Source organism: Fistularia commersonii, chromosome 6 (assembly GCF_037954325.1).
Source record: "Fistularia commersonii isolate RoL2024-O1a breed Wild chromosome 6, RoL_Fcom_v1.0, whole genome shotgun sequence".
In the NCBI taxonomy this organism is placed as follows: Eukaryota; Metazoa; Chordata; class Actinopteri; order Syngnathiformes; family Fistulariidae; genus Fistularia; species Fistularia commersonii.
Genome location: NC_141289.1, coordinates 17,959,434 through 17,979,198, shown reverse-complemented (window position 1 = coordinate 17,979,198; position 19,765 = coordinate 17,959,434). Strand labels below are relative to the sequence as shown.

At 44.9% G+C, this 19,765-nt stretch overlaps 2 protein-coding genes across 2 annotated transcripts in view; one reads left to right on the top strand and one right to left on the bottom strand.

Annotated features, from left to right (window-relative positions):
- The window catches only part of acvr2ab (activin A receptor type 2Ab), a 61,937-nt gene extending 57,113 nt beyond the window's left edge, over nt 1–4,824 (top strand). The window contains exons 7-11 of the mRNA XM_086148516.1: nt 2,054–2,199; nt 2,289–2,403; nt 2,946–3,084; nt 3,163–3,293; nt 4,430–4,824. Of these exons, the coding sequence (XP_086004642.1) occupies nt 2,054–2,199; nt 2,289–2,403; nt 2,946–3,084; nt 3,163–3,293; nt 4,430–4,624 (726 nt within the window). The 3' untranslated portion in view covers nt 4,625–4,824. The remainder of the gene's footprint in view (nt 1–2,053; nt 2,200–2,288; nt 2,404–2,945; nt 3,085–3,162; nt 3,294–4,429) is intronic.
- An 8,586-nt stretch (nt 4,825–13,410) lies between these two features.
- Nucleotides 13,411–18,859, bottom strand: orc4 (origin recognition complex, subunit 4). Its single transcript, XM_086148517.1, has 14 exons — nt 18,803–18,859; nt 17,966–18,034; nt 17,711–17,787; nt 16,871–16,961; nt 16,698–16,773; nt 15,589–15,674; nt 15,456–15,504; nt 15,231–15,382; nt 14,979–15,152; nt 14,380–14,466; nt 14,188–14,296; nt 13,957–14,052; nt 13,798–13,865; nt 13,411–13,720 (listed from the first exon to the last, which is right to left on the bottom strand). The coding sequence occupies exons 2-14, from the start codon at nt 18,020–18,022 to the stop codon at nt 13,538–13,540; spliced, it is 1,305 nt and encodes a 434-aa protein (XP_086004643.1). The 5' UTR covers nt 18,023–18,034; nt 18,803–18,859; the 3' UTR covers nt 13,411–13,537.
- Nucleotides 18,860–19,765: the final 906 nt, after the last annotated feature.

Below are 19,765 nucleotides of genomic sequence, written 5' to 3'. Positions count from 1 at the left end.
TGTTGTCGTATTTTAAACCCCGGTTCAATCTGCCTTTGGTCCGGTGTTAATGGAACAGCTCCGTTTGGTGCAAATCGCTCCGTGACCGCAACCTGACTGTATCTTTTCACACCGAGTTTGTTCTTTGCAAAAAAAATCTTTCATTCGGAGCCTCAGGATGAAAAGTTATAATCAGAGAAGCCACGCAGATTCATTTACACATTCAGAGAAAGAAGACGGCAACGCTTTACCTCCCGCATAATACGCTCTTAAAAACTCCATATTTTTTTATCTATCGTGTATAAACCTGAACCCCCAGCAAGTTGGTGGTCTACTGTCAAACGGACTATCTACAGATCATTTTTACAGTCGCTCCCTGTTAAGACTTGCATGTGCCACACAGCGATTAGACCAGACTAGATCGCGTCATTTAAAAAGGCAAATATGAAGGCGGCGTGCGATGCCGTGCATGTTGATGCCGGAAAATGCAGGTTATAAATCGAGGGAGAGCGTTCCCCTGGGTGGGCGATTTAGGCGCGCGCACAGATTCGAATGAAGACCTAGTTGATCGGCGCATCAGTAGCAGGTATGCAGTGCTTAATATATCCCTGTAGGGAAATTTCAGGCGCGCAGGAGCAGAGATTGAAAGGAATATTAATACAGCTGAAATACAGTATGAGTACTTGGAGAGCACAGACATCTACCGTTTTATACACTTGATACCGGGGTCCACATGAAATACCAATTTTCAGTGTCCCCCCTCCCTTTTGAATAACTAAATCTTTCACATAAAGTTCAAGGGGAGTATCAGAGTTTTATGACCAATTCATCAAAATTATTTGGGTTGTTTGGTGTCAAGAAATAACAGCTATAAGACACATAAATTGTAAAATCAGAAAATATAACTCATTGGATTTTAATTGATTTTTACTGCTTGCTTTTCTTTGACTAAGTCCTTTAAAATGTTCGCGAAAGTCTTCCAGTATCAGCCATTTAGTAATTTGTTTTCACTTTGGTTTTTGTTTTGTTCTTTTGTTAAATTAATTCGTATTTCGTGATGCTTTAATAAGTTGCAAATATTCCGATTGTGCGTCATTGCATCTCAGTAACCGCTATCGTCATTTGCCTGCTAGTGTGTTTAACATCGAGCGAGAAATAAAATTGGTGGCGCTCGAACAGGAGGGGTCGCTGATACCGACCGAAACAGACACCAGGCGTGGCAGCGCGGTGCCGCCTCGCCAGGGGAATTATAAAGACCTGTTTCACGTTAAAATGCAAATATTTAATATATTTTTAGATGTTTTTCCATCATAGAATGTTAAGTCATTCCCGCCTGTGCTTTGTGTCTTGAATGGATTCTGATTCATTCGAATTTGTTGAAAACAGAACTATTTTATATTGCGAAATCCACAATAATTACAATAATAATTACATCTTGCTAATGACCCCTGTGTAATTAGTTTTATCTTCAATGCAAAATTGTTTCGCAGTCAGTGACATTTTTAAAACGAAATTTTTTGCTACTGTATAATTACACCGTCGCGTTCCAGATGGCAATGAAAAGGCCAACCAACAGCTAAAAACATTTTCTCTGCGTCCTCGTTAGAAATCCTCTTTATTTCGCCATTTCAAAACAAAACAGAACAAAAAAAAAAAAACAGTCTGACAGGCTTCCGCCATGTTGCTCCCCATGTGGAAAAAAAACAACCAGCCCTCAAGCTGCACTCAGTTCCCAGCTTTTCAGGATATTGCTGTTACCATGGAAATGGTGGCCACTATAGAGTATCTTTTCAAATTAAACACCGCATTGTTCAACTTAACTGTGGATTCACTTCACCTCCACTGTTAAGTCTTTGGAGTAGGACGTCTTTTAAGATGATCTAAGAGGTCTTTTAAGAGTAGGATCTGTTAATATTATTCAGTTTAAAGGAGATAAATCTGGACACCAGGATTCAAGCGTTAGCAAATAAAAAGAAAACCAAATCTTTAGCTTGTGTTACATTTAATGCATCCATTTGACCCGATTGTCATCAGCATAGTAAACGTGTCTCCTCCCGGATGCCCGTCTCCCCAGGGCTCGCTGACGGACTACCTGAAGGCCAACGTGGTTTCATGGAACGAGCTTTGCCATATCGCCCAGTCGGCGGCCCGAGGCCTGGCCTACCTCCACGAAGACATCCCGGGACACAAGGACGGACACAAGCCCTCCGTCGCTCACAGGTACGGAGAAAACGCCAAAGACCTGATTGTCCCGACGCTCCGCGGATCAGCACTATAACCCCCCTCCTCCGCATCTCGCTCTATTGCAGGGACATAAAGAGCAAGAACGTGTTGTTGAAGAGCAACCTGACAGCCTGCATAGCTGACTTCGGCCTCGCGTTGAAGTTCGAGGCTGGGAAATCGGCAGGAGACACACACGGACAGGTAGCGCTTACGGCCGACACCGACGTTTTTACCGTTTCAGTATCGTTTTAAAGATAAGATAAGATAAGATAAGAACAACTTTTTTTTTATCCCGAAGGAAATTGTTGTGCCAGAGTTTCAAGCAAAACATAACAATAATAGAGCTGTGTTAACCCTCGTATTATGTTAAGGGTCAATTTGACCCATTGGGTCAATGGGTGAAATGGGTCAAATTGACCCTCAACATAATACTAGGGTTAAAGCTGTGATTCTTTCAATGTAAATGCGTCGAAAGTCCCGACCGACGTCGCCCCCCTCGATTTATTTTAATTGCGGGGTAAAACCAGACATTCGTCATTTGAGCGGAATCACCGCTATGACCCGCCGTGTCCGCCGACCCCGCTGCGACGCCCCGGGTGACCGGCGTCACGTTTCGCCACCTCAGCCCGGCTTCGAGATGCGTCATGACTTTTTTTCACCCCGCTGCGCGCTGACGCTTGGTAATCTCACTTTGCGTCCCCGTCCCGAAACTGACCTCTTCCCCCTAACCTCTGAACCCGAAGGTGGGAACGCGGCGCTACATGGCGCCCGAAGTCCTGGAGGGCGCCATCAACTTCCAGCGCGACTCTTTCTTGCGTATCGACATGTACGCCTTCGGCCTCGTCCTGTGGGAGCTGGCGGCGCGATGCACCGCTGCCGACGGTGAGACCCATAACCCCGACGGATCGGTTTCGAGCGGTCGTTAACGCGCGCTAACTTGAATGAAAATGATACCGACAGGCCCCGTGGACGAGTACATGCTCCCGTTCGAGGAGGAGGTGGGTCAGCATCCGTCTCTGGAGGACATGCAGGAGGTGGTCGTGCATAAGAAACTGCGACCCTGCTTGCGAGACTGCTGGCAGAAACACACAGTAAGTTAAAAAACCATTTTCATATATATATTATTCATGACATATTTCTATTCACCTGCTGGATTTTATTTGCAATCTGCAGCTGTTTTGTTTTGAGGTTTTTTTTTTTGAGTCCTAGGTAGAGTCTTGAACATTTTCAAGCAGGCAGAGTTCCAAAAAGGTTTGTTTATGCTTGTCAAATAGCCTGGATTTCTTGACTTAAAAAAGCAAACTCAACAAGTCAGACCTCCTCCTAAGAAAATAACATGCTGTGTTTCTACCCAAAATCTACGGCCAAATAGAATGTATATTTGTTTGTTTTTACCAAAGTCTTGATGATTTGCTGGGGGGTCAAAGGAGCGTAGAGAGGAGAGTCCCAGCAGGTCGCTTCTGTCAGATGGGAAATGTCTGAAAAACTCAACTAGGCAGAAAAGCAGTCCGCTCCGGTAAAGTAACAAGCAAGTTACTTTAATTTTAACCGGAGTCGTGCTGGGAATCGTATTTTTGGTTGCATTTGTATCATGTTTTTTTTTTTTTTCTTCTTCACATTCAGAGAGGTCTATTTTTTTTTTCCTCTGAAGTAATCAGTAAATATTGACCTGTATTTACTACAGGCCAAACTTCTCAGCCATGGGATTTTTTTAACAATCACGTGCAGCAAAAACGAGACGACACTATTAATTCTACTGTATTGTCGTTGGGTTTTTTTGTTTTCAAGATAGCGACGGAGTTATATCGTATGTTAGCTTTATCCAGGTGTTGTTCCCCGCAGTGATCCGAAAATGCACGGCCACGTTTGGTTTTGAAGGTTAGAAGGAGGAAAGGATCGGGTTTCGCCCGGCCGGTAGCGGTCAGGAGGTCAGCTATATTTATATCTTCTTCTGGAGCTGCTCCTTTATCAGCCTTCGTGTGTTCATTAAAGATTTACAGTCCGCTCTCAAAGGGGCCGAGCCAATTCTAAAACCCTTGCGAAATGTTCCCCACCTCCTGTCGGAACGGCCGAATTTCGTTCGTCCGATGTTGGGGTGTTTGCGCGTTCCGCACGAGAAGCCGGCGGCGGCGGCGGCGCCTGTCCAGCAGGGGGCGCTGGAGTGAATCGGCGTCGGACTGGCGAGGATTTGGCGGGTTTGAAACGGGGCTCCTCTTCTGCTCCTCAGGGTCTGGCCATGCTCTGCGAAACCATCGAGGACTGCTGGGACCACGAGGCCGAGGCTCGCCTGTCCGCCGGCTGCGTGGAGGAGCGCATCGGCCAAATGCAGCGCCAAGCCCCGATCATCGGCCCCGAAGAGATCGTCACTGTTGTCACCATGGTAACCAATGTGGACCTCCCGCCCAAGGAGTCCAGCTTATGATCAGCTGATCAACCAACGAGCTCGCGGAACCGCATTGGATCGACATGAGGGGATGTACGGCCGGCCCTGGTTGGTTGGCATTGTGGGTTTTTTTTTTTTTTTTCTATTTTTTTTTTTTTTTCCCTTCTTCTTCTTTCTTTACGTTTTTATCTTTTTGTTTCTGTAAGTGCGGGCCGCTACTCGCATTCAGGAAACACCCTGCGCCCACCTCACCGCATCCGTTGACCTCCACCTCATTTTGATACGTGTGCCTGAGGAATTTTTAACATTTTAACAGTTGAAACCTCTCCTCTCGAGCAACACGATTCAGGATATTTTACGACAACCAACGACATGACAGCTCCGACATGCCGGGACGACACTCAAAACACTTTTAATCATGTCTTGTTTTTTATATACATAGGAGGGCGACCTGTTCCGCTCGGTTTTCTACAGAGAGAGAAGACCTTGCGGAGAAACTTCACGGAACTCTCAGTGCATTTTAGTGTATTAAAAAAAAAAAAAAAAAACAAACAAAAAAAAAAAAAAAAAAGACGAGCATCTTGCTCTTGATACATTTGCTGTTTTCACGTGTGCGTATTTTTTCTTTTTTTTTTTTTCTTTTTCTTTTTTTTTTTTTTTTTTTTTTTCGAAGAAACGACTAACGTTCTGCCAATAAGCAACGGCTTCTGAATGTTTATAGTGTAATGCTGCTGTACATAGTGTATTATGGACCCAGACAAACTTGGTAATCAAGCTTATTTTAAAGGGGGTGAGGGGGAAGGGGGAGGGCGGGAGGGAAGGGGGTCCATTTTCAAGCATTACGACGATAAAAACCATAAACCTCCTTCAACCAGGTATACCTCAGTTCAGACGGACGCAGTTTAAACGAGTCCCTCTCACTGTTCACGGTCATAGCTGACACTTTGGACAACCCTAGCTCTTCACGACAAACATCCACTGTTAGCCCTCGACACTCAAGGGCGACGTAGTCAGTGGAGCCTCGATGGACGCGGCCATACAAACAGTAATCACAAGTATTGCTCCCTTTCTTTCCTCTCCTTTCTCAATCACACGTTTGATTTTGATTTTTTTTTTTTTTTTTTTTTTTTTTTTTGACTGAATAATAACTCTTTCCTTTTTTTTTTTTGTACGTTTGTTTTCTCCAGAAGAGAAGTTGGTTTGCCATGTGGACTTTCAGATATATATTATCTCTAGAGGTTAAGTTCGGTGGTCGAGATCCGGGTAGTACGAGTACTCTCTTCTCGGATTAGCGCGAGTTAGCGGCAACCATTAATACCTTTCGCGTTTGGTATTAGTACCGAGTCGGATGGTATTCAAACACTTCTGGGTGGTCAAACACGTGGAGTGAGTTGTTGTTGTTCTTGTAACTCATGGCTATGTTTTGTTTTCATTTTTTTTTTAATTTGTGAAATCAGTTATGCGTTGTCTGATTCTCTTTAGATAACCAGATCGACAAAAGAAAATCATTGTTTATCGTAGAAAGAGGTATCAGATTTGAAGTGCAGTTTTTTGAGGAAGTTTCCAAAGGTACCCAGCCCTACTTTGGAATTGTATTTAGCTGAGCCAGCTTGCTTTTGATTTGATTTGATTGCACACATATTATTTTTCGGATTACTATCAAGAGTTTCTGCTCTCTTTTTATACGCCTCAGGAAACTTTGCTACTCACCACCTCACATCCTCCGCCTCCCTTCTCTCCATCCTCACCCGTATCGGCCCCGGAGCCCCTCGGCTCCCGCTCTTTCCCCATGCTTCATCTCTCCTTCCAGTCTTCACTTGCCAGTTGACGTTTAGCCGTGTGTTAACCGACAGATGTAACCGAAGGCTAAACCGGGACGGTTTGCGACGGGAGATATTGTCCCGGGACTCGAGACGCAGCCCGTCGTTAACCTTCTGAACGGCGGTCGGTCAAACGGTCTCCTCCTCCCCCCCCCCCCCCCCCGGTAGATCGTACCAGGTTTGAATCTTTGTCATTAACCAGCGTGTGAAGCTTTCGGATCGTTTTTTTTAAGGGGTTGATGTGTTTAGAGACGGTCGACTTTCAAGGAAGATGTTTGAGGCTCGCTCGGACCGAGCCGACGGCTTTTTTTTTTTTTTACCGGAAAGCGGGTTTAACCACAGCGGGTCACCTTAGCTTTAGCTCACTTGACAAACACTAACCGTAGCAATCAAGCACGCGTGGCGTCTCCTACGTGATTGCCCCACTGGTTGTAGGCTGATTACTACTTCCTCGGGAAATCGTCACGGTAGATTAGGGCTCTTAAGTCCCGCCGGTCTGAGCTTCAAACAGACTTCTTTGCTGCTGTTGTTGGACGGAGGTGCGTAAAACCAAGTTTCAGTCAATCCCACTCCAGCGACCTTGAAGAGAAACGTGAAGGCGGGCGCGACCTTGTATCTGCAGGGCTTTGAAACACACACACACACACGCACATCATTTGGTATGTCGGTGGAAGGTCTGGTTCAATTATCACCGCTGCACTCCCTCACACTCCCCTCAGACCCTTCACAAATCCACAAATCCATCTCCCATCCCACACACACACACACACACACACACACACACAAGCCCGACCAGCGTGTCCCCCCCCATCCATCCCCCCCGTCGCGGGCCATGCCTGCAACGCCCTCCCACCAAGCTACTCTGCTCTGCGCAGAAATCCCGGGCAGCCGTCGCTCAAAGAAAAACACAATCCCGAATCCACCGTGATTCCCAAATTTGAGGAGCATCATTTTTGTCAAAGCCGGCGAAAAGGCGGAAAGGCACCGGGAGGAAAAACGGTCAAGAAAAAAAAAAAAAAAAAAAAAAAGAAAAATCCTCTAGACTGATTGTGGCGTTTTTTTTTTTCCGAGATTAGTTTTTAAGAGGTAGACGCTTCATTTTGAATATGACTCTACGGAGCGGATTCGGTCTCCTCTGTAAGTTACCATGACGATGTCTCCACTTCACGACCAAAAGAACCACAGCGTTCACCTGAAATGACCTCGCTGACCAACAGCTCCCGCCACTCGTACGAACCCCCGGTCCAGCGTCGGCTGCTAAAGATGTTTTTTTTTTTTTTTTTCCTACCCAAAAGTTCTCTCACGCTGGCTGGAGTCGTTGGTTTCGACTATCGAGACGAACCGACCGATCCCACGGCTATTCCACGATCGGACAAGTGGAGACTAGGAGAACTCTTTCTCTCTCTCATCCTGGTGCCATTTCTACGTATCCACAATAGTTACTCTTGTAGATGTCAGGCAAAACGGATGTATCTGTCGTCGCTGTGAACACAGCAACGGCATTTTTGAATCTTTTATTTCCTCTGAGGGACATTGAACACTGGTGCCGGCAAACCCGCAGTCTCTCCTCAAGCTTTGGGACAGTTTTAACGGGACACAGTTTAAAATCAAGCATTTTAAAATCAGCTGGTGAGTTCGAACTCGGAACGGACAACCAAACCATCTCTCATCGAGGCGATAGTTGTTTTTTTTTTTTAACATCGTTTTGGCTCCTGCTTCGTAAAAAGCGGGTCGTTTTAGGTTTTTTTAAGTCGATATCAAGTGTAGCGGCGACGTCCGAGAGCCGAGCAGAGTTCGATAAAAGGATTTAAGAGAAAAACTCAACCGGAAAGTCAAAACCTGCCCCGGCGGTTAACACAGCTGGGTATTTTCTCTCAGCCTCCAAACTGTGGCGCAACATTCGGATTCAACCGCGAGAACTTTTTTTGTTTCCTTTTTTTTTTAAACACATGAAGTCGGCGGCCGTCCCGGTTAATAAAGGGTCTTTTTTTTTTTCGACCAAAACCGAAAAATACGCCGAATACACGGTGACGGTCGGCGGGGGAGGGGAGGAGGGGGGGCGAACGGCACTGCAAGCGCGCGAAAACATCTGCACGTTAATATTGCAAAAACACAAACAACCTGAAGGAAGTTGAAGCCATCGTCGTATTTACATACCGTAGCATGAGCTTTGCATCGATACCACTTCTTTTTGCTGCTCCTTCCTTTTGGTCCTATCCGGAAACACAAATCGCTTAAAGGTTCTGTATGCGGCGTGTAGAACGTCATGGAGGTCGCGTGTCGTAACCCCCCGAGGCGGTTTTAACCGGCGCACGTCGGTTCATGATCGTCGGGAAATCGCGGCCTCGGTGCCCCGACACGTCCCGGTGTGAAAACGTCACGTCTTTTTTCGTTCCTAAAGCGTTATTCGACTTCATTATCTCCGCGTCGGCGTGTTTTTTTTTTTTTTTTTTTTTTTCTCCCAGAAAGCGTGCCCCCGAGCAGCGCCGGCGCTTTAGACTATATTCACGTTCAGGAATTCCTGAACACGGTGTGCGTCAAGAGAAAGAAGTGCCTAGTTTTCAAAGGAAAAAAAAAAAAAAAACTACTTTTGTTTTTCAAGTATTTGGACATTGGACGCCGTCATCCAAAAAAAAGAGAAAATTATGTTTTCGTGAAGTTTATAACCACTCTCAGGTTGATCTATCGACTTGAGATTGTTTATCTTCAGTTTTTTCAGCGTATTATCCTGTCAGCGCGACGCTGAGGATGATGATCATTCTTGGCCGCAGCAAATTTTCGTTCGTTTTGATTATCACAAACATCAGCCGTCGCTATGGAGACAGAAAAACACGCCGATTCCCGGAAACTCATCATTGGCTGGGCCATTGGGGGGGGGGGGGGCAGCTAGGTAGTTAGCTTCGCCAGGAAACCGATAATAAAGTTACAATGATTCGGGTCATTTGGTCGTGGGATAAACAGACGGCTGTGATTTTTAAAGCCAAAAAAACATCCTGTCGGACGGATTAGCGAGGGGCGGCTTTATCGCAGGGTGGCCGGCCAACGCAAGCAAACACGCTAGCGCCGCGGCGCCGCGTTTTTCCTCCATGTCACATACAGAACCTTTAAGCTCCTCATGAAGCTTGAACAGTCAGGGACGATCTGTACTGCAAATCCCAGCAAGCCCTTCAACAAGCACTACCTCACTCACAGGGAAATTTCGGGGAGTTAAAGAGTGTGGCAAGTAAAACCAAAATCAAAACCGAGGTCCTGCCGTAGGAACAGGAGTGCAATTCCAAATTTTTATTTTTTTTTTTCTTTTTTAAAGCAAAAACAAGCTCCTTCACGTTCGGCGGAAGCAAAAACAGAAGTTCTTTCATCCGAGTGTCGATACGTTATCTTGTTCGTTCGAGACCCGACAACAGCGAAGGACCTCTTACTAAAAAGGAAAACGAATCAGCGAGGCGCCTGTGGCGCGAAATAAGATTAGGAATTCTATTTCTATTTCCTTCCCCCGGTTTCGTACCGAGACCCTCGACGATGCGTCGGCACCCAAGTGAATTTTTTAAAAAGAAACGGCCTCGTTGGTTACGGCTGGCGTTCACATCCCGGTACTGTATTTAGACGGTGAAACCCGGTTTAGTGTTTGAGCTTAAACTGTGCCTGAGAAACTGTCCCAAACCAACAAATACCATTCAGGGATTCAGTACTATGCTTTTCTAAGTTCTAGCGAGTTATATGCAACCAGTGCCGCAAACTACCCTACACTTCTGTAAGGATCAGCTGCAGGAGTGACTTTCAGTATACACACACAAAATAACTTGTAGCATTTTAATTTTCTTTTTTTTTTTCTTTTTTTTTTTTTTTTTTTTTTTAAATCTTTGACCTTGCATATTGATATGTTGTATTTATTTTTTAATTTACAGGCCTGAGGTTTTTTTTGGGGGGGGGGGTTCGGAACTCAGGTGCGACTCAAAATAAAAGTTCTAAGAGTCGGCACGATTTTATGATTATTGTCGGGGGTGGGGTGGGGTGGGGGGGATGGGGGGGGGGGGGTTTCAGTTGTAATTCAGGAAATACTTTCAGTAATTCAAAAAGATAAAAAAAAAAAAAAAAAAAGATATAAACTGTAACATGCTTCTTACTATTCAGTCTACGGACAAATGACCGAGAATGAATGTTCTTCAGACTCCTGGAATCCAGTATTGTGTGTACCTTGATGGATCGAGCCCGGCCCCGTGTACCTTTAGAGGGCTTTGCTTCTGGCTGGTTTCGTGTGATTGTGCCCCGTCGCTGTAGAAAACCTGACGCAGCGGGAGCTCTGTTCAGATACTCGCTGGCTGTTTGCTCACCAGCTGATCGCTCCTTGACCTCTTGAGATGTTGCGCGATGTTACCGACTAGCGGGCGCTCAAAATGCACAGAGCGGGAAGGGGGGGGGGGGGCGTCACAGAGCGCGAGCCGGTGACATTTTCCCGACGGCGTCGCTCGATTGGAAATCCCGCCGTGCGATTTTAAATCTCTAATCTTAAACATTTAAGGAAGGCGAACTTTTTTTTTTTTTTGTTTTGTCCGCGTCGTCATGCGAAGCAATGGGAGACAATCTAACGAAGCGGATAAATCTTGGGTCCCGACATGGTCAGAATGTTTTATCGGGAACTCGTCAAAGGTGCAGGAATGGATTTTCCCGCCGTCAGGCTTTCTGTTTTTTTTTTTCTGCAGCGACTTCCTCCAGCCCAGCACCTCACATTGCTGTGCATATTAACTACCAGTGAAACATTTGTGTCTTGTTGCCCCCCCCCCCCCCCCCCCCCACTATTTTAAGCAGTCTAGATTATGTACAGACATGAGAACATAAATACCTGTATCAACTATATACTCTGAGCTGAATCTTTATAAGTGAGTGTGAAATTCAGTGTTTCCTCTACATTAATTTATACTTTCTTGTATTTTGATTCAAAACTGTCTGTCCGTAAGATAATCTGAGCTTTGTGTAAGCTAAAAGCTAGAGGCTCATCGGAGTAATTTGTAAGGGATCCCAGAAAGCACTTACAGGTTCCTCGCAAACAAAAAAAGAAAATGAATAAATAAAATGATTAATCGGTCCCTGGCATTCCTCAAGGAACCTACTCGGATCTCCTGACGGTTGTGTTTTGAGGAGCCCTTGAAGCTCTCTCTCTCTCTCTGAGAGCGAAAAATGCAATACTCCACATGTGATAATAAAATCATCCGCTGCAAGTGTTCCATTCCAGCATCTCAACCTCCTGCTTTTTTCCCAACTGTTGGTAAGATTCTAGAGGAAACATTGAACTTCGACGGCCCCGCCTCCAGGATTGTCCTGTTTAGCAAGACAAGTCTGGTCGCCCGGCTAGAAGTTTCTACAAAAAAGGAAAAAAAAAAAAAAAAAAAAAAAAAAAAAAAAAGAAAAAGAAAAAACACGACATCTTTTCGACCCCACATTTCCCCGAGGTTCTCCGAGTTGCAGCGCTGATCCAGGATCTGCCGACGCAGACTCTCGATGGTGAGAATGCTCGCAAGGTTTGTGGTCCCTCCGGCCGGGAGAGCGACCGTTCGACTCGGTGGTCAGGACTCAGTGGGTTTGATGATTCTGTAAAAATGATGAAAAATTGTCATTTCTTCTTCGCTGCTCGTACACGTGACTGCGCGTTTTATGTTCACGGCAGAAAAGAAAAAAAAAAAAAAAAAAAAAGTGAAAATGTGACTCGACGCCGAGGTCTGGAATTTCAGAGCGGAAAAAAAAACTTTTTAAAAGTCCATCACAAAAAAAAAAAAAAAAAAAAAGGCCGCATCCCACTGGGTTTTCTGTAGAAACAACCAAGTCTTTGCCTCCCGGTTTCCAGTGATTCTCGCCTCTGACCTCCTCCGGGAGGGAAGGGCGAGGCCTTCGCTCAGTATTACAGCAGAAAAACCTCCAGAAACCTTGGATGCATTCAAAACCCCAGCGGAGACAAACGTGGTCAGCGCTGCGACTCTCGGCTAGTGTTAGCCGGTCGTGGTTTTTATCAGTTGAAGTGATCCACGTGATGTAAATAAATGTGTTTTTAGATTGTGATTGCCCATCTTCTCATTTCTTCCGCGTAACTGCCCTTCGCCGCCCCGCCATATTGTCTTATTTCTGTCTTTTGCGAAGAAACCGAGCGGGTTTGCTCTGTGGATTAGGGTTAAAAAAAAAAAGACAAAAAAAAAAAAACAGCTCAAACATTCAAATTCATACGTCCTTTTAATAGCCGTGGTGATATTTTGTCTCTCCAGAACGCTTGTGTTTGTGAAGGTGGTCTGGATTTTTTTTTTCTTTTTATTCAGAGTGTAATTGCGAGCAGAATGTCGAGTCCCTGTGTGTTTTGGTTGCACCGACTGTGTTATTTTTAGCAGGCAGGCTGCGCGCAATGTGCCCTTTGTTCCCCTTTGTGCAAACCTGAAGGACAAATTTTATGAGCCGTTCCATCCGGCTCGGTGGCGAGCGGTCGAACTCGAAACGCTCTGGAAGGATTTACATTTTCCCGGAAACCGATTTACGGCGTTCCCCTATATCTGAAGCGCCTCAAACATTTAAGATGTTTAGGTCAGGCCGGGTTAATCGATTGCCACCGGAATGCCGGGCGACAAAAAATACGGGGCGGCGTCGGCCCGATGAAGTCCTTCCGCGCGCGAGCGTATCTGGGTCGCGCCATCCGGAATGCCCTGGAAAATAACCGAGGAAAGAGAAAAGACCCCTGACTCTTATTCTGAAGCGGGCGGCCGTCCTTGTAGTTTATCGGGTCAGTTTGGACTACAAATATCTACCACTAGATGGCAGCATTCAAGTGCTGAAGGCTGTCCCTCCTACCCAGATGTTCCTGGAAACGCTCTTGAAACTTAAATAGAACCGGGTGGGAGGTTCTGGGTTTAATACAGAAAACAAGCATTACGTTCAGAATTCGTTTTTTTACGTTTCGCCGATGGCAGAAGTGACATTCTACATAATCGGGTGCAAAGGTCGAGGAAAGGTCACCGACGACTGTTTTGACTATAAACACCCGACCTCTGAAGCGTCGAGCCTAATTTTTATTTTCACATTTATTGTCTCACATTAAAAAGCAGGTGCGTAGATTTGGAAGAAAGTAAGTGAGTTTAAAGCGCAGAATTCAGAGTTTTTAGCCAAAGGCAGACATGGCCCACTGCTTGATGTCAGTGGGGCACTGCGGGTACTTCTGCAGAGCCTCCATGATCTGACTGTGGTCCAACACCAGTCTCATCAGCTGGAACTCCCGCTGTATTTTGGCCGACGCGCCTTCGACCGGCCGGATCAGCTCCAGCTCCTGCAGGTGCTCGAAGGCCTGAGGCGGAGGAGGAGGAGGCGGGATCGTTGGAACGGTTCGCTTAAATATCCGGACTCTCTGACCTTGATGCCGACCTTCATGACGACACGCTGGTCGAAGTTGTACATGGAGCTGGACTTTCTCTGCAGGAACTTCTTAAACTCTGAAACATGGAGGAAAAAATAAAAAAAATCCAGATCAGGCAGAGGCTTTTACGTTCGCGTTTCTCTTTCCGTGAGAGAGTTCGGGAGTACCGTTGTGGACCATCTGAAGGTTGAAGGGTTCTCCTTCATAGATGTCGTTCAGGTGCTTCATGGCGATGATCAAGCAGAGCTCCAGGATGGAGAGACCTCAGGCGACAGAGAGAGAAAATGTCGTAAAAAAAAAAAAAAAGACGACCCGAGACGAGAAACCGACACGCCGTGCAGGAAAAAACAAGGCGACTTTAAATGCGTAGTTATTACAACGGTAATAAGATCAGCTACCGTGGAGCATGTTGACTTTAGCGTCGCTTAAACACAACCGACTGGCTTCCAGGAGGTCGACGGGTTTGATGGCGGGATTTGCTGCCGTGACGCGGCATAAACACAGCATCTGCGCATGAAAACACACCAGTTTGAGCGCGTTGACTGTGAGTGTGTGAGTGTGTGTGTGTGTGTGTGTGTGTGGTGTCTCACCAGCAGCATGTTCAGGGAGCGGAAGTCTGTGCTGGCGTTGAAATGCGCGCGTAAAACGTCCTGCGCGGATTGGTCCTCACACAGACTCTGAAAGACGACGTCGATTTTAAAAACCTGATATGTGATGAGCCTCAGCGTGTCCAGCAGGGGACGCAGCAGCGCAAACACACTCTGATTTATTGGTAAAAAAAAAAAAAAAAAAAAAACACACTTCCGAATGATCCTGAAACAAATTGTAATCATCAATTATTTTTACATTACATTACATTGCATTTGGCAGACGCTTTTATCCAAAGCGACTTACAATAGAGGACATAGGGACTGCAAATACACGATGCACAGGAAATATACAGAACAGTAAGCTTGGGTTAGTGAGGGTTTTTTTTTTTTTTTTTGGACAGACACACAAACGTACACACACACACACACTACATAGTGTGTTTAAGTGTTTAAGAACCATTCATGCTTTAATTAAAAAAAAAATTCTCAGCGACTTGATTTTCTTTAGAAAGCAGTAATGCCTTGAGATTTCCTTACAATGTGAGAAATAAAAAGATTTCTGGAAGCCTCCCCCTCGAAGCGGCAGGTGTGCGACCGACCTGGAGGCTGCCGTTCCAGTCCGCGGCGAACCCGCCGTCGGGGAAGTCGTCCTGCAGGCCGAGCCGGGTCCGGAAGCGGTCCAGGTACTGAGGGAAGGTCGGGCTGCTCAGCAGGTGGATCTGCCGGTGGGAGAACCGCGACTTGACCCGCTTCTCCAGCAGCTCCAGGACGTCCTGCGAATCGAGGCCGAAACGGTTTAAACGCCGTCGGCGGGATCTCGCGGAGACGGGCGACGGCGGAGTCTCGCCCACCAGCCTGCAGGTGATCCCCACCACGGCGACGGGCGCCTGGGCCGACTGGGACACGTCGAACAGGTTGTAGAGCAGCGTTTGGTTCTTGTGGTGGGCGAACAGGTCGAACTCATCCAGGACGAAGAGCACGGGCCGGCTGCTGCTGCGATCGCCTGCGCGGAGGGAAGGACGGATGACGAGTCCGCGTCAAATCCCAGAACGCTCGGCGAAGCCTCGGCCTCTCACCTTTCTTCAGAGCGTCCAGCAGGAACGCCAGGTTTTCCGCGAAACTTCCCTGAAACGCACGAATGAAAGGCTCGTTTTTTTTTTTAGGTCGCCATCCGTGAAACTGGATGTTCGACGCGTCCGGGACACTTACGAAGACTTTGTCACCCACAACGTTTTCCAGGTTCAGCTGCCGGGTTATTTCTTTGAGCGCTATTCTGTCGTTGGTCTGCAGGAGGCCTGCGGGACGCACAGCGAGCGTCAGAGAAACCCTGCGGTTCCCGCGAGCCTCAGCCAGGAGGAGGAGGACGTGGGAAACATCGGTTTGGTGATGAACTTAAAATGCTGATAGAAAACAATTTCAGTGACGACTGAGGCGTTCATTCTTAAATCAAATTTTTGGGGGCCCATCCTCCTTCTGTGTCAGTAAAAAACGATTTTACAGGATAACGGACAACAATTTATCTTTGTACTTAAGACCTTAAAACACTTTATAGTCTTGACTTTGACACTTAATAGTTTTATTTGTATTTCTTAGTCTCCCCACTTTTTTTTTTTTTTTTTACTGTTTATACAATTTCCTACTATTATTTATTATTGTTATGTTTTACTTGAAACTCCTTCGGGATAAATAAAGTTGTTCTTATTCTTATTGTAATTGCTGAACAAGTAAAAAGTTGAATCAATGTGATTTACTAATATTTTGACATTTCTGATATTAAGGAAACAATGTTTTCTAAAACACTCTCCGGTGCATGTGGCATTTTTTAAAACTGCTTTTTAAAACTGCGTAAAAAAGGTATTTTTGGTGCATATTACTAGTGATTTAGCACAGCTGCAAAACTGTTGTTTTATAACACAGGTGTACTTGCTTACAGTTTATTGCAATGTACATGAACGTACCTCTGGGAAAAAAAAAAAAAACAGCAACATTTGTCTTAAATCGCATAAGAAACGTATTTCAATGTCTCTTAATATTTAATAACAAAGATTTATTTTTTTAGCTCCAAAAACAGGAGTCGGTTTTAATTCTCAAAGTTTCAAAATGCTCCCAACTGATGAAAAATAACAACTACAGACTATTTCGAGTGATAACGAACTCAGGTGGATCTGAATTTTGTCAAAATGAACAACGTCTGAAAGTCAACTTTAAAATATCTGACTCAAAGGGGCCGTAGAATGCTTTGAAACGAATGTTAATATGTATATATTTATTACTTTTCTAAATGTCCAGCAGGTGGAAGGCAAAATGAGAGGACTCACCATTCAGATGAACCTGCAGAAGCGTTTTCTGCACCTCCTTCTCCGCCATCAGGTCCCTCAACACGCAGCGCAGCAGCTGGAGACCAGACACCGACACACACGGTCACGACCGGGACGAAAGCGACCCGAGACGTTCGTCTTTGGCTCTTTTTCGTCCGACGGCGGAGGCTCACCGTCGTTTTCCCGGCTCCCCGCGGCCCGACGACCAACACGGAGTTGCTCTCCCCGTGAACGGACGTCCGCCTCAGCAGCTCCAGCAGGTGTCTGGATCACAAACCAGTCGGGTGTGAGGAAACTGTCGCGGGGGGATTTTGGTCGCGGCCCGCAGACGAACACCCGAGACTCCCGTCCCGGGCGCCGGAGCCTCTCCGGACTCAAACTGGGACAAAGCTGTCAGGTCCGTGTTTAACTGGGTCACTCCCACGGGCGCAGAGCTCCACATTACCTTCATCGCCTGTACCTGCAGCCCTGATCCCAGAGTTGGGGTTCCTGGGGTTGCGTCTGAGGGCTTTCGCTTACGAAATTCCAATTTTTGCAAAGGATATATTTGGAGGTGATATTTTTTTCTTTCATTTAGCTTGTAATTACACGACTTCCGCATCAAGAGACAGATAAAAAAAAAAAAAAATAAACTATTGCCTTTTGTTTTGCGGTTCTATAACTTCCAATTCAGCTGATAAAATGGAGGGAAAATCCAGGCATTTCATCATGATGTTGAAGATTTTTATTTTTTTTTAAATATCTGCCTGTCAGTTATAAAATTATACCTAAACATAAATTACATAAGTTGAAAATCACAAAGTCACATCTGAAAAAAGGTACAAACTAAAATGTCTGTAAGAATTTGTCCAAGTCAGAAAAGTTTAAGACACATAACATTAAATAAAGAACAGCACCAAAAAAAAATTATAAAAAAAGAAGGGACATATTATTATAAGATAATCGACAGATAGGTTTCTTTAAATATTGTGGAAAGATAAACATTTCTTTTGTTGGTAAATAAGTAAACCTACTTGTGTTGAGCCTCCACTCCCGCTGCAGCTTCCGGTAGCTGCTGGTTGCAGAGTCTCTCCCTCAGGATGGTTTGCAGCTGAAAGAAAACATGTCACACACACACACACACACACACACACACACACACACACACACACACACACACACACACACACACACACACACACACACACACACACACGGCTCACTGGAACAAATGAAGTATGCTGTAGTTGTGAACTGTAACTGTGGACAGGAAACACACACACACACACCTGTGCGATACACTCTTCCTCTGGCAGGTGGTTGTTTCTCCCCTTCTGTTTACTCATGATGGCAAAACTCTGGAAAAGATGGATGACAGCAAGTTTCATAGGTTGTAAAGCATCTTTGTTTCCCTTCACAAACAGAAGTCTCAGTCAAACGCACACACACACACACACACACACACACACACACACACACACACACACACACATAGTTTCCAATCATTTATACATACAGCAGATTTCACATGGGAAGGAAGCCAGAAAATTGAGAAAAATCAATTCCACATCCTTGTATTTTTCAGGGCTTCGTTTGTATAATTAACTATTTTAATATAAATGAACACAAAACCTGGTGAACAGCAGGTGAATAAGTCGATATTTTTAAGGATGTCAGTATTTTTTAACCCAAAAAGCCATCGTATAACGAGCTAGACTTTTTAACTTGGCATTTTCTGGCTCCGATTGGATGCAACGTCAATACGTGACAAATGAAAACAAACCAGCACAGACGAACGCAGAGAGCGACTGCGTAGCAGAAAATAAACGTTTCATTCTGGCCAAAACTCGGACGTTTCCACTCCGAGGAACCACGCCGAATTAAAGATAAGGCATTCCTTATTGAAATATTATAACACTTTTCAGCCAACAATGCGTCGATGTTTGCTATCAGTCAGAGAACCGCTATTTCTTCAGTTTTCACAACGGAATTCTGCGTGACACGCTGCTCCGCGGTAAAGTGAGCACTTCCGGTAAAAGATCGCGCTGGCGTCCCTCCTGTCCGTATATTCTCACCGATTGACGCGTGGATCGGCGGCGGTTTGACCGGTTAACACGGACTCTTACCGGAGCCACGGATCCGTCACCGGTTTAAGGGAATCAGTCTTCGCGGGAAACCCGGCATGCCTCCGATGACGACTTCCGGTTTTGACTGCACTTCCGGCTCAGAGCAGCATGAAACAAGAGAGGAGGAGGAGGTAATACTTTTCTCCCAGGATAAGTGCAGTTGCGCAATCTTATATTTATTAAAACAGAGGAAATTATGATGAAGGTGTGACAGTTATACATTTAAATTGTGTTCATTCTTGATAGTTATCTAAAACTATTTTTCATCTCATGTAAGAAAAAAAAAACTGACGCTATTTCACTTTCAACTGCGACTTTGTCAAATTCTAAATAATATTTAACCATGACACATTAGCTACAGATACTTAATTAGGACAGATGCTTTGTAATACTTAAAAACTGTATGTAGAATTGATGTAATTCCATGCAGCAAATAAAGCTTTGTCTTCAGAGTATTGTGACTTGCAAAAACATCAGACATAATGAACTCTAAATATATCTTCTAGTTTGTTGACGTTTTTTTTCGTGGTTTTGATTAGTTCTGTATGGGGTTGTTTTTTTGTTTATTTTGTTTTTATATTCACATTCGTGTTCATCGTATTTTTTTCAAGGTATACAAGGAACATTTTGAAAAAATGAATAAATACATATAAAATTAAGATTACAAATGAAAATTAGATAGGTGCATGTACTAAATATCCTATTTAATACTTATTTATAAAACAAATGAAAAAAAAAACGTTCTAACAACTTTAAGAATTCAAGACACCCACAATATTGAGTCAATTTTCTAAAACCTGCAAGAAATTATTCAACTTTATTTCCAATGGTGTTCGCGTTCATGTGTTTCCAATTTTATCATATTTTTGCTGATGAACTCTTTAAATGTACTGAAATACAAATGTTGCTTTTAGCACACTGTACCAACCATAGGAGGCTCAACTGTATTTGAGTCTGCTCAAT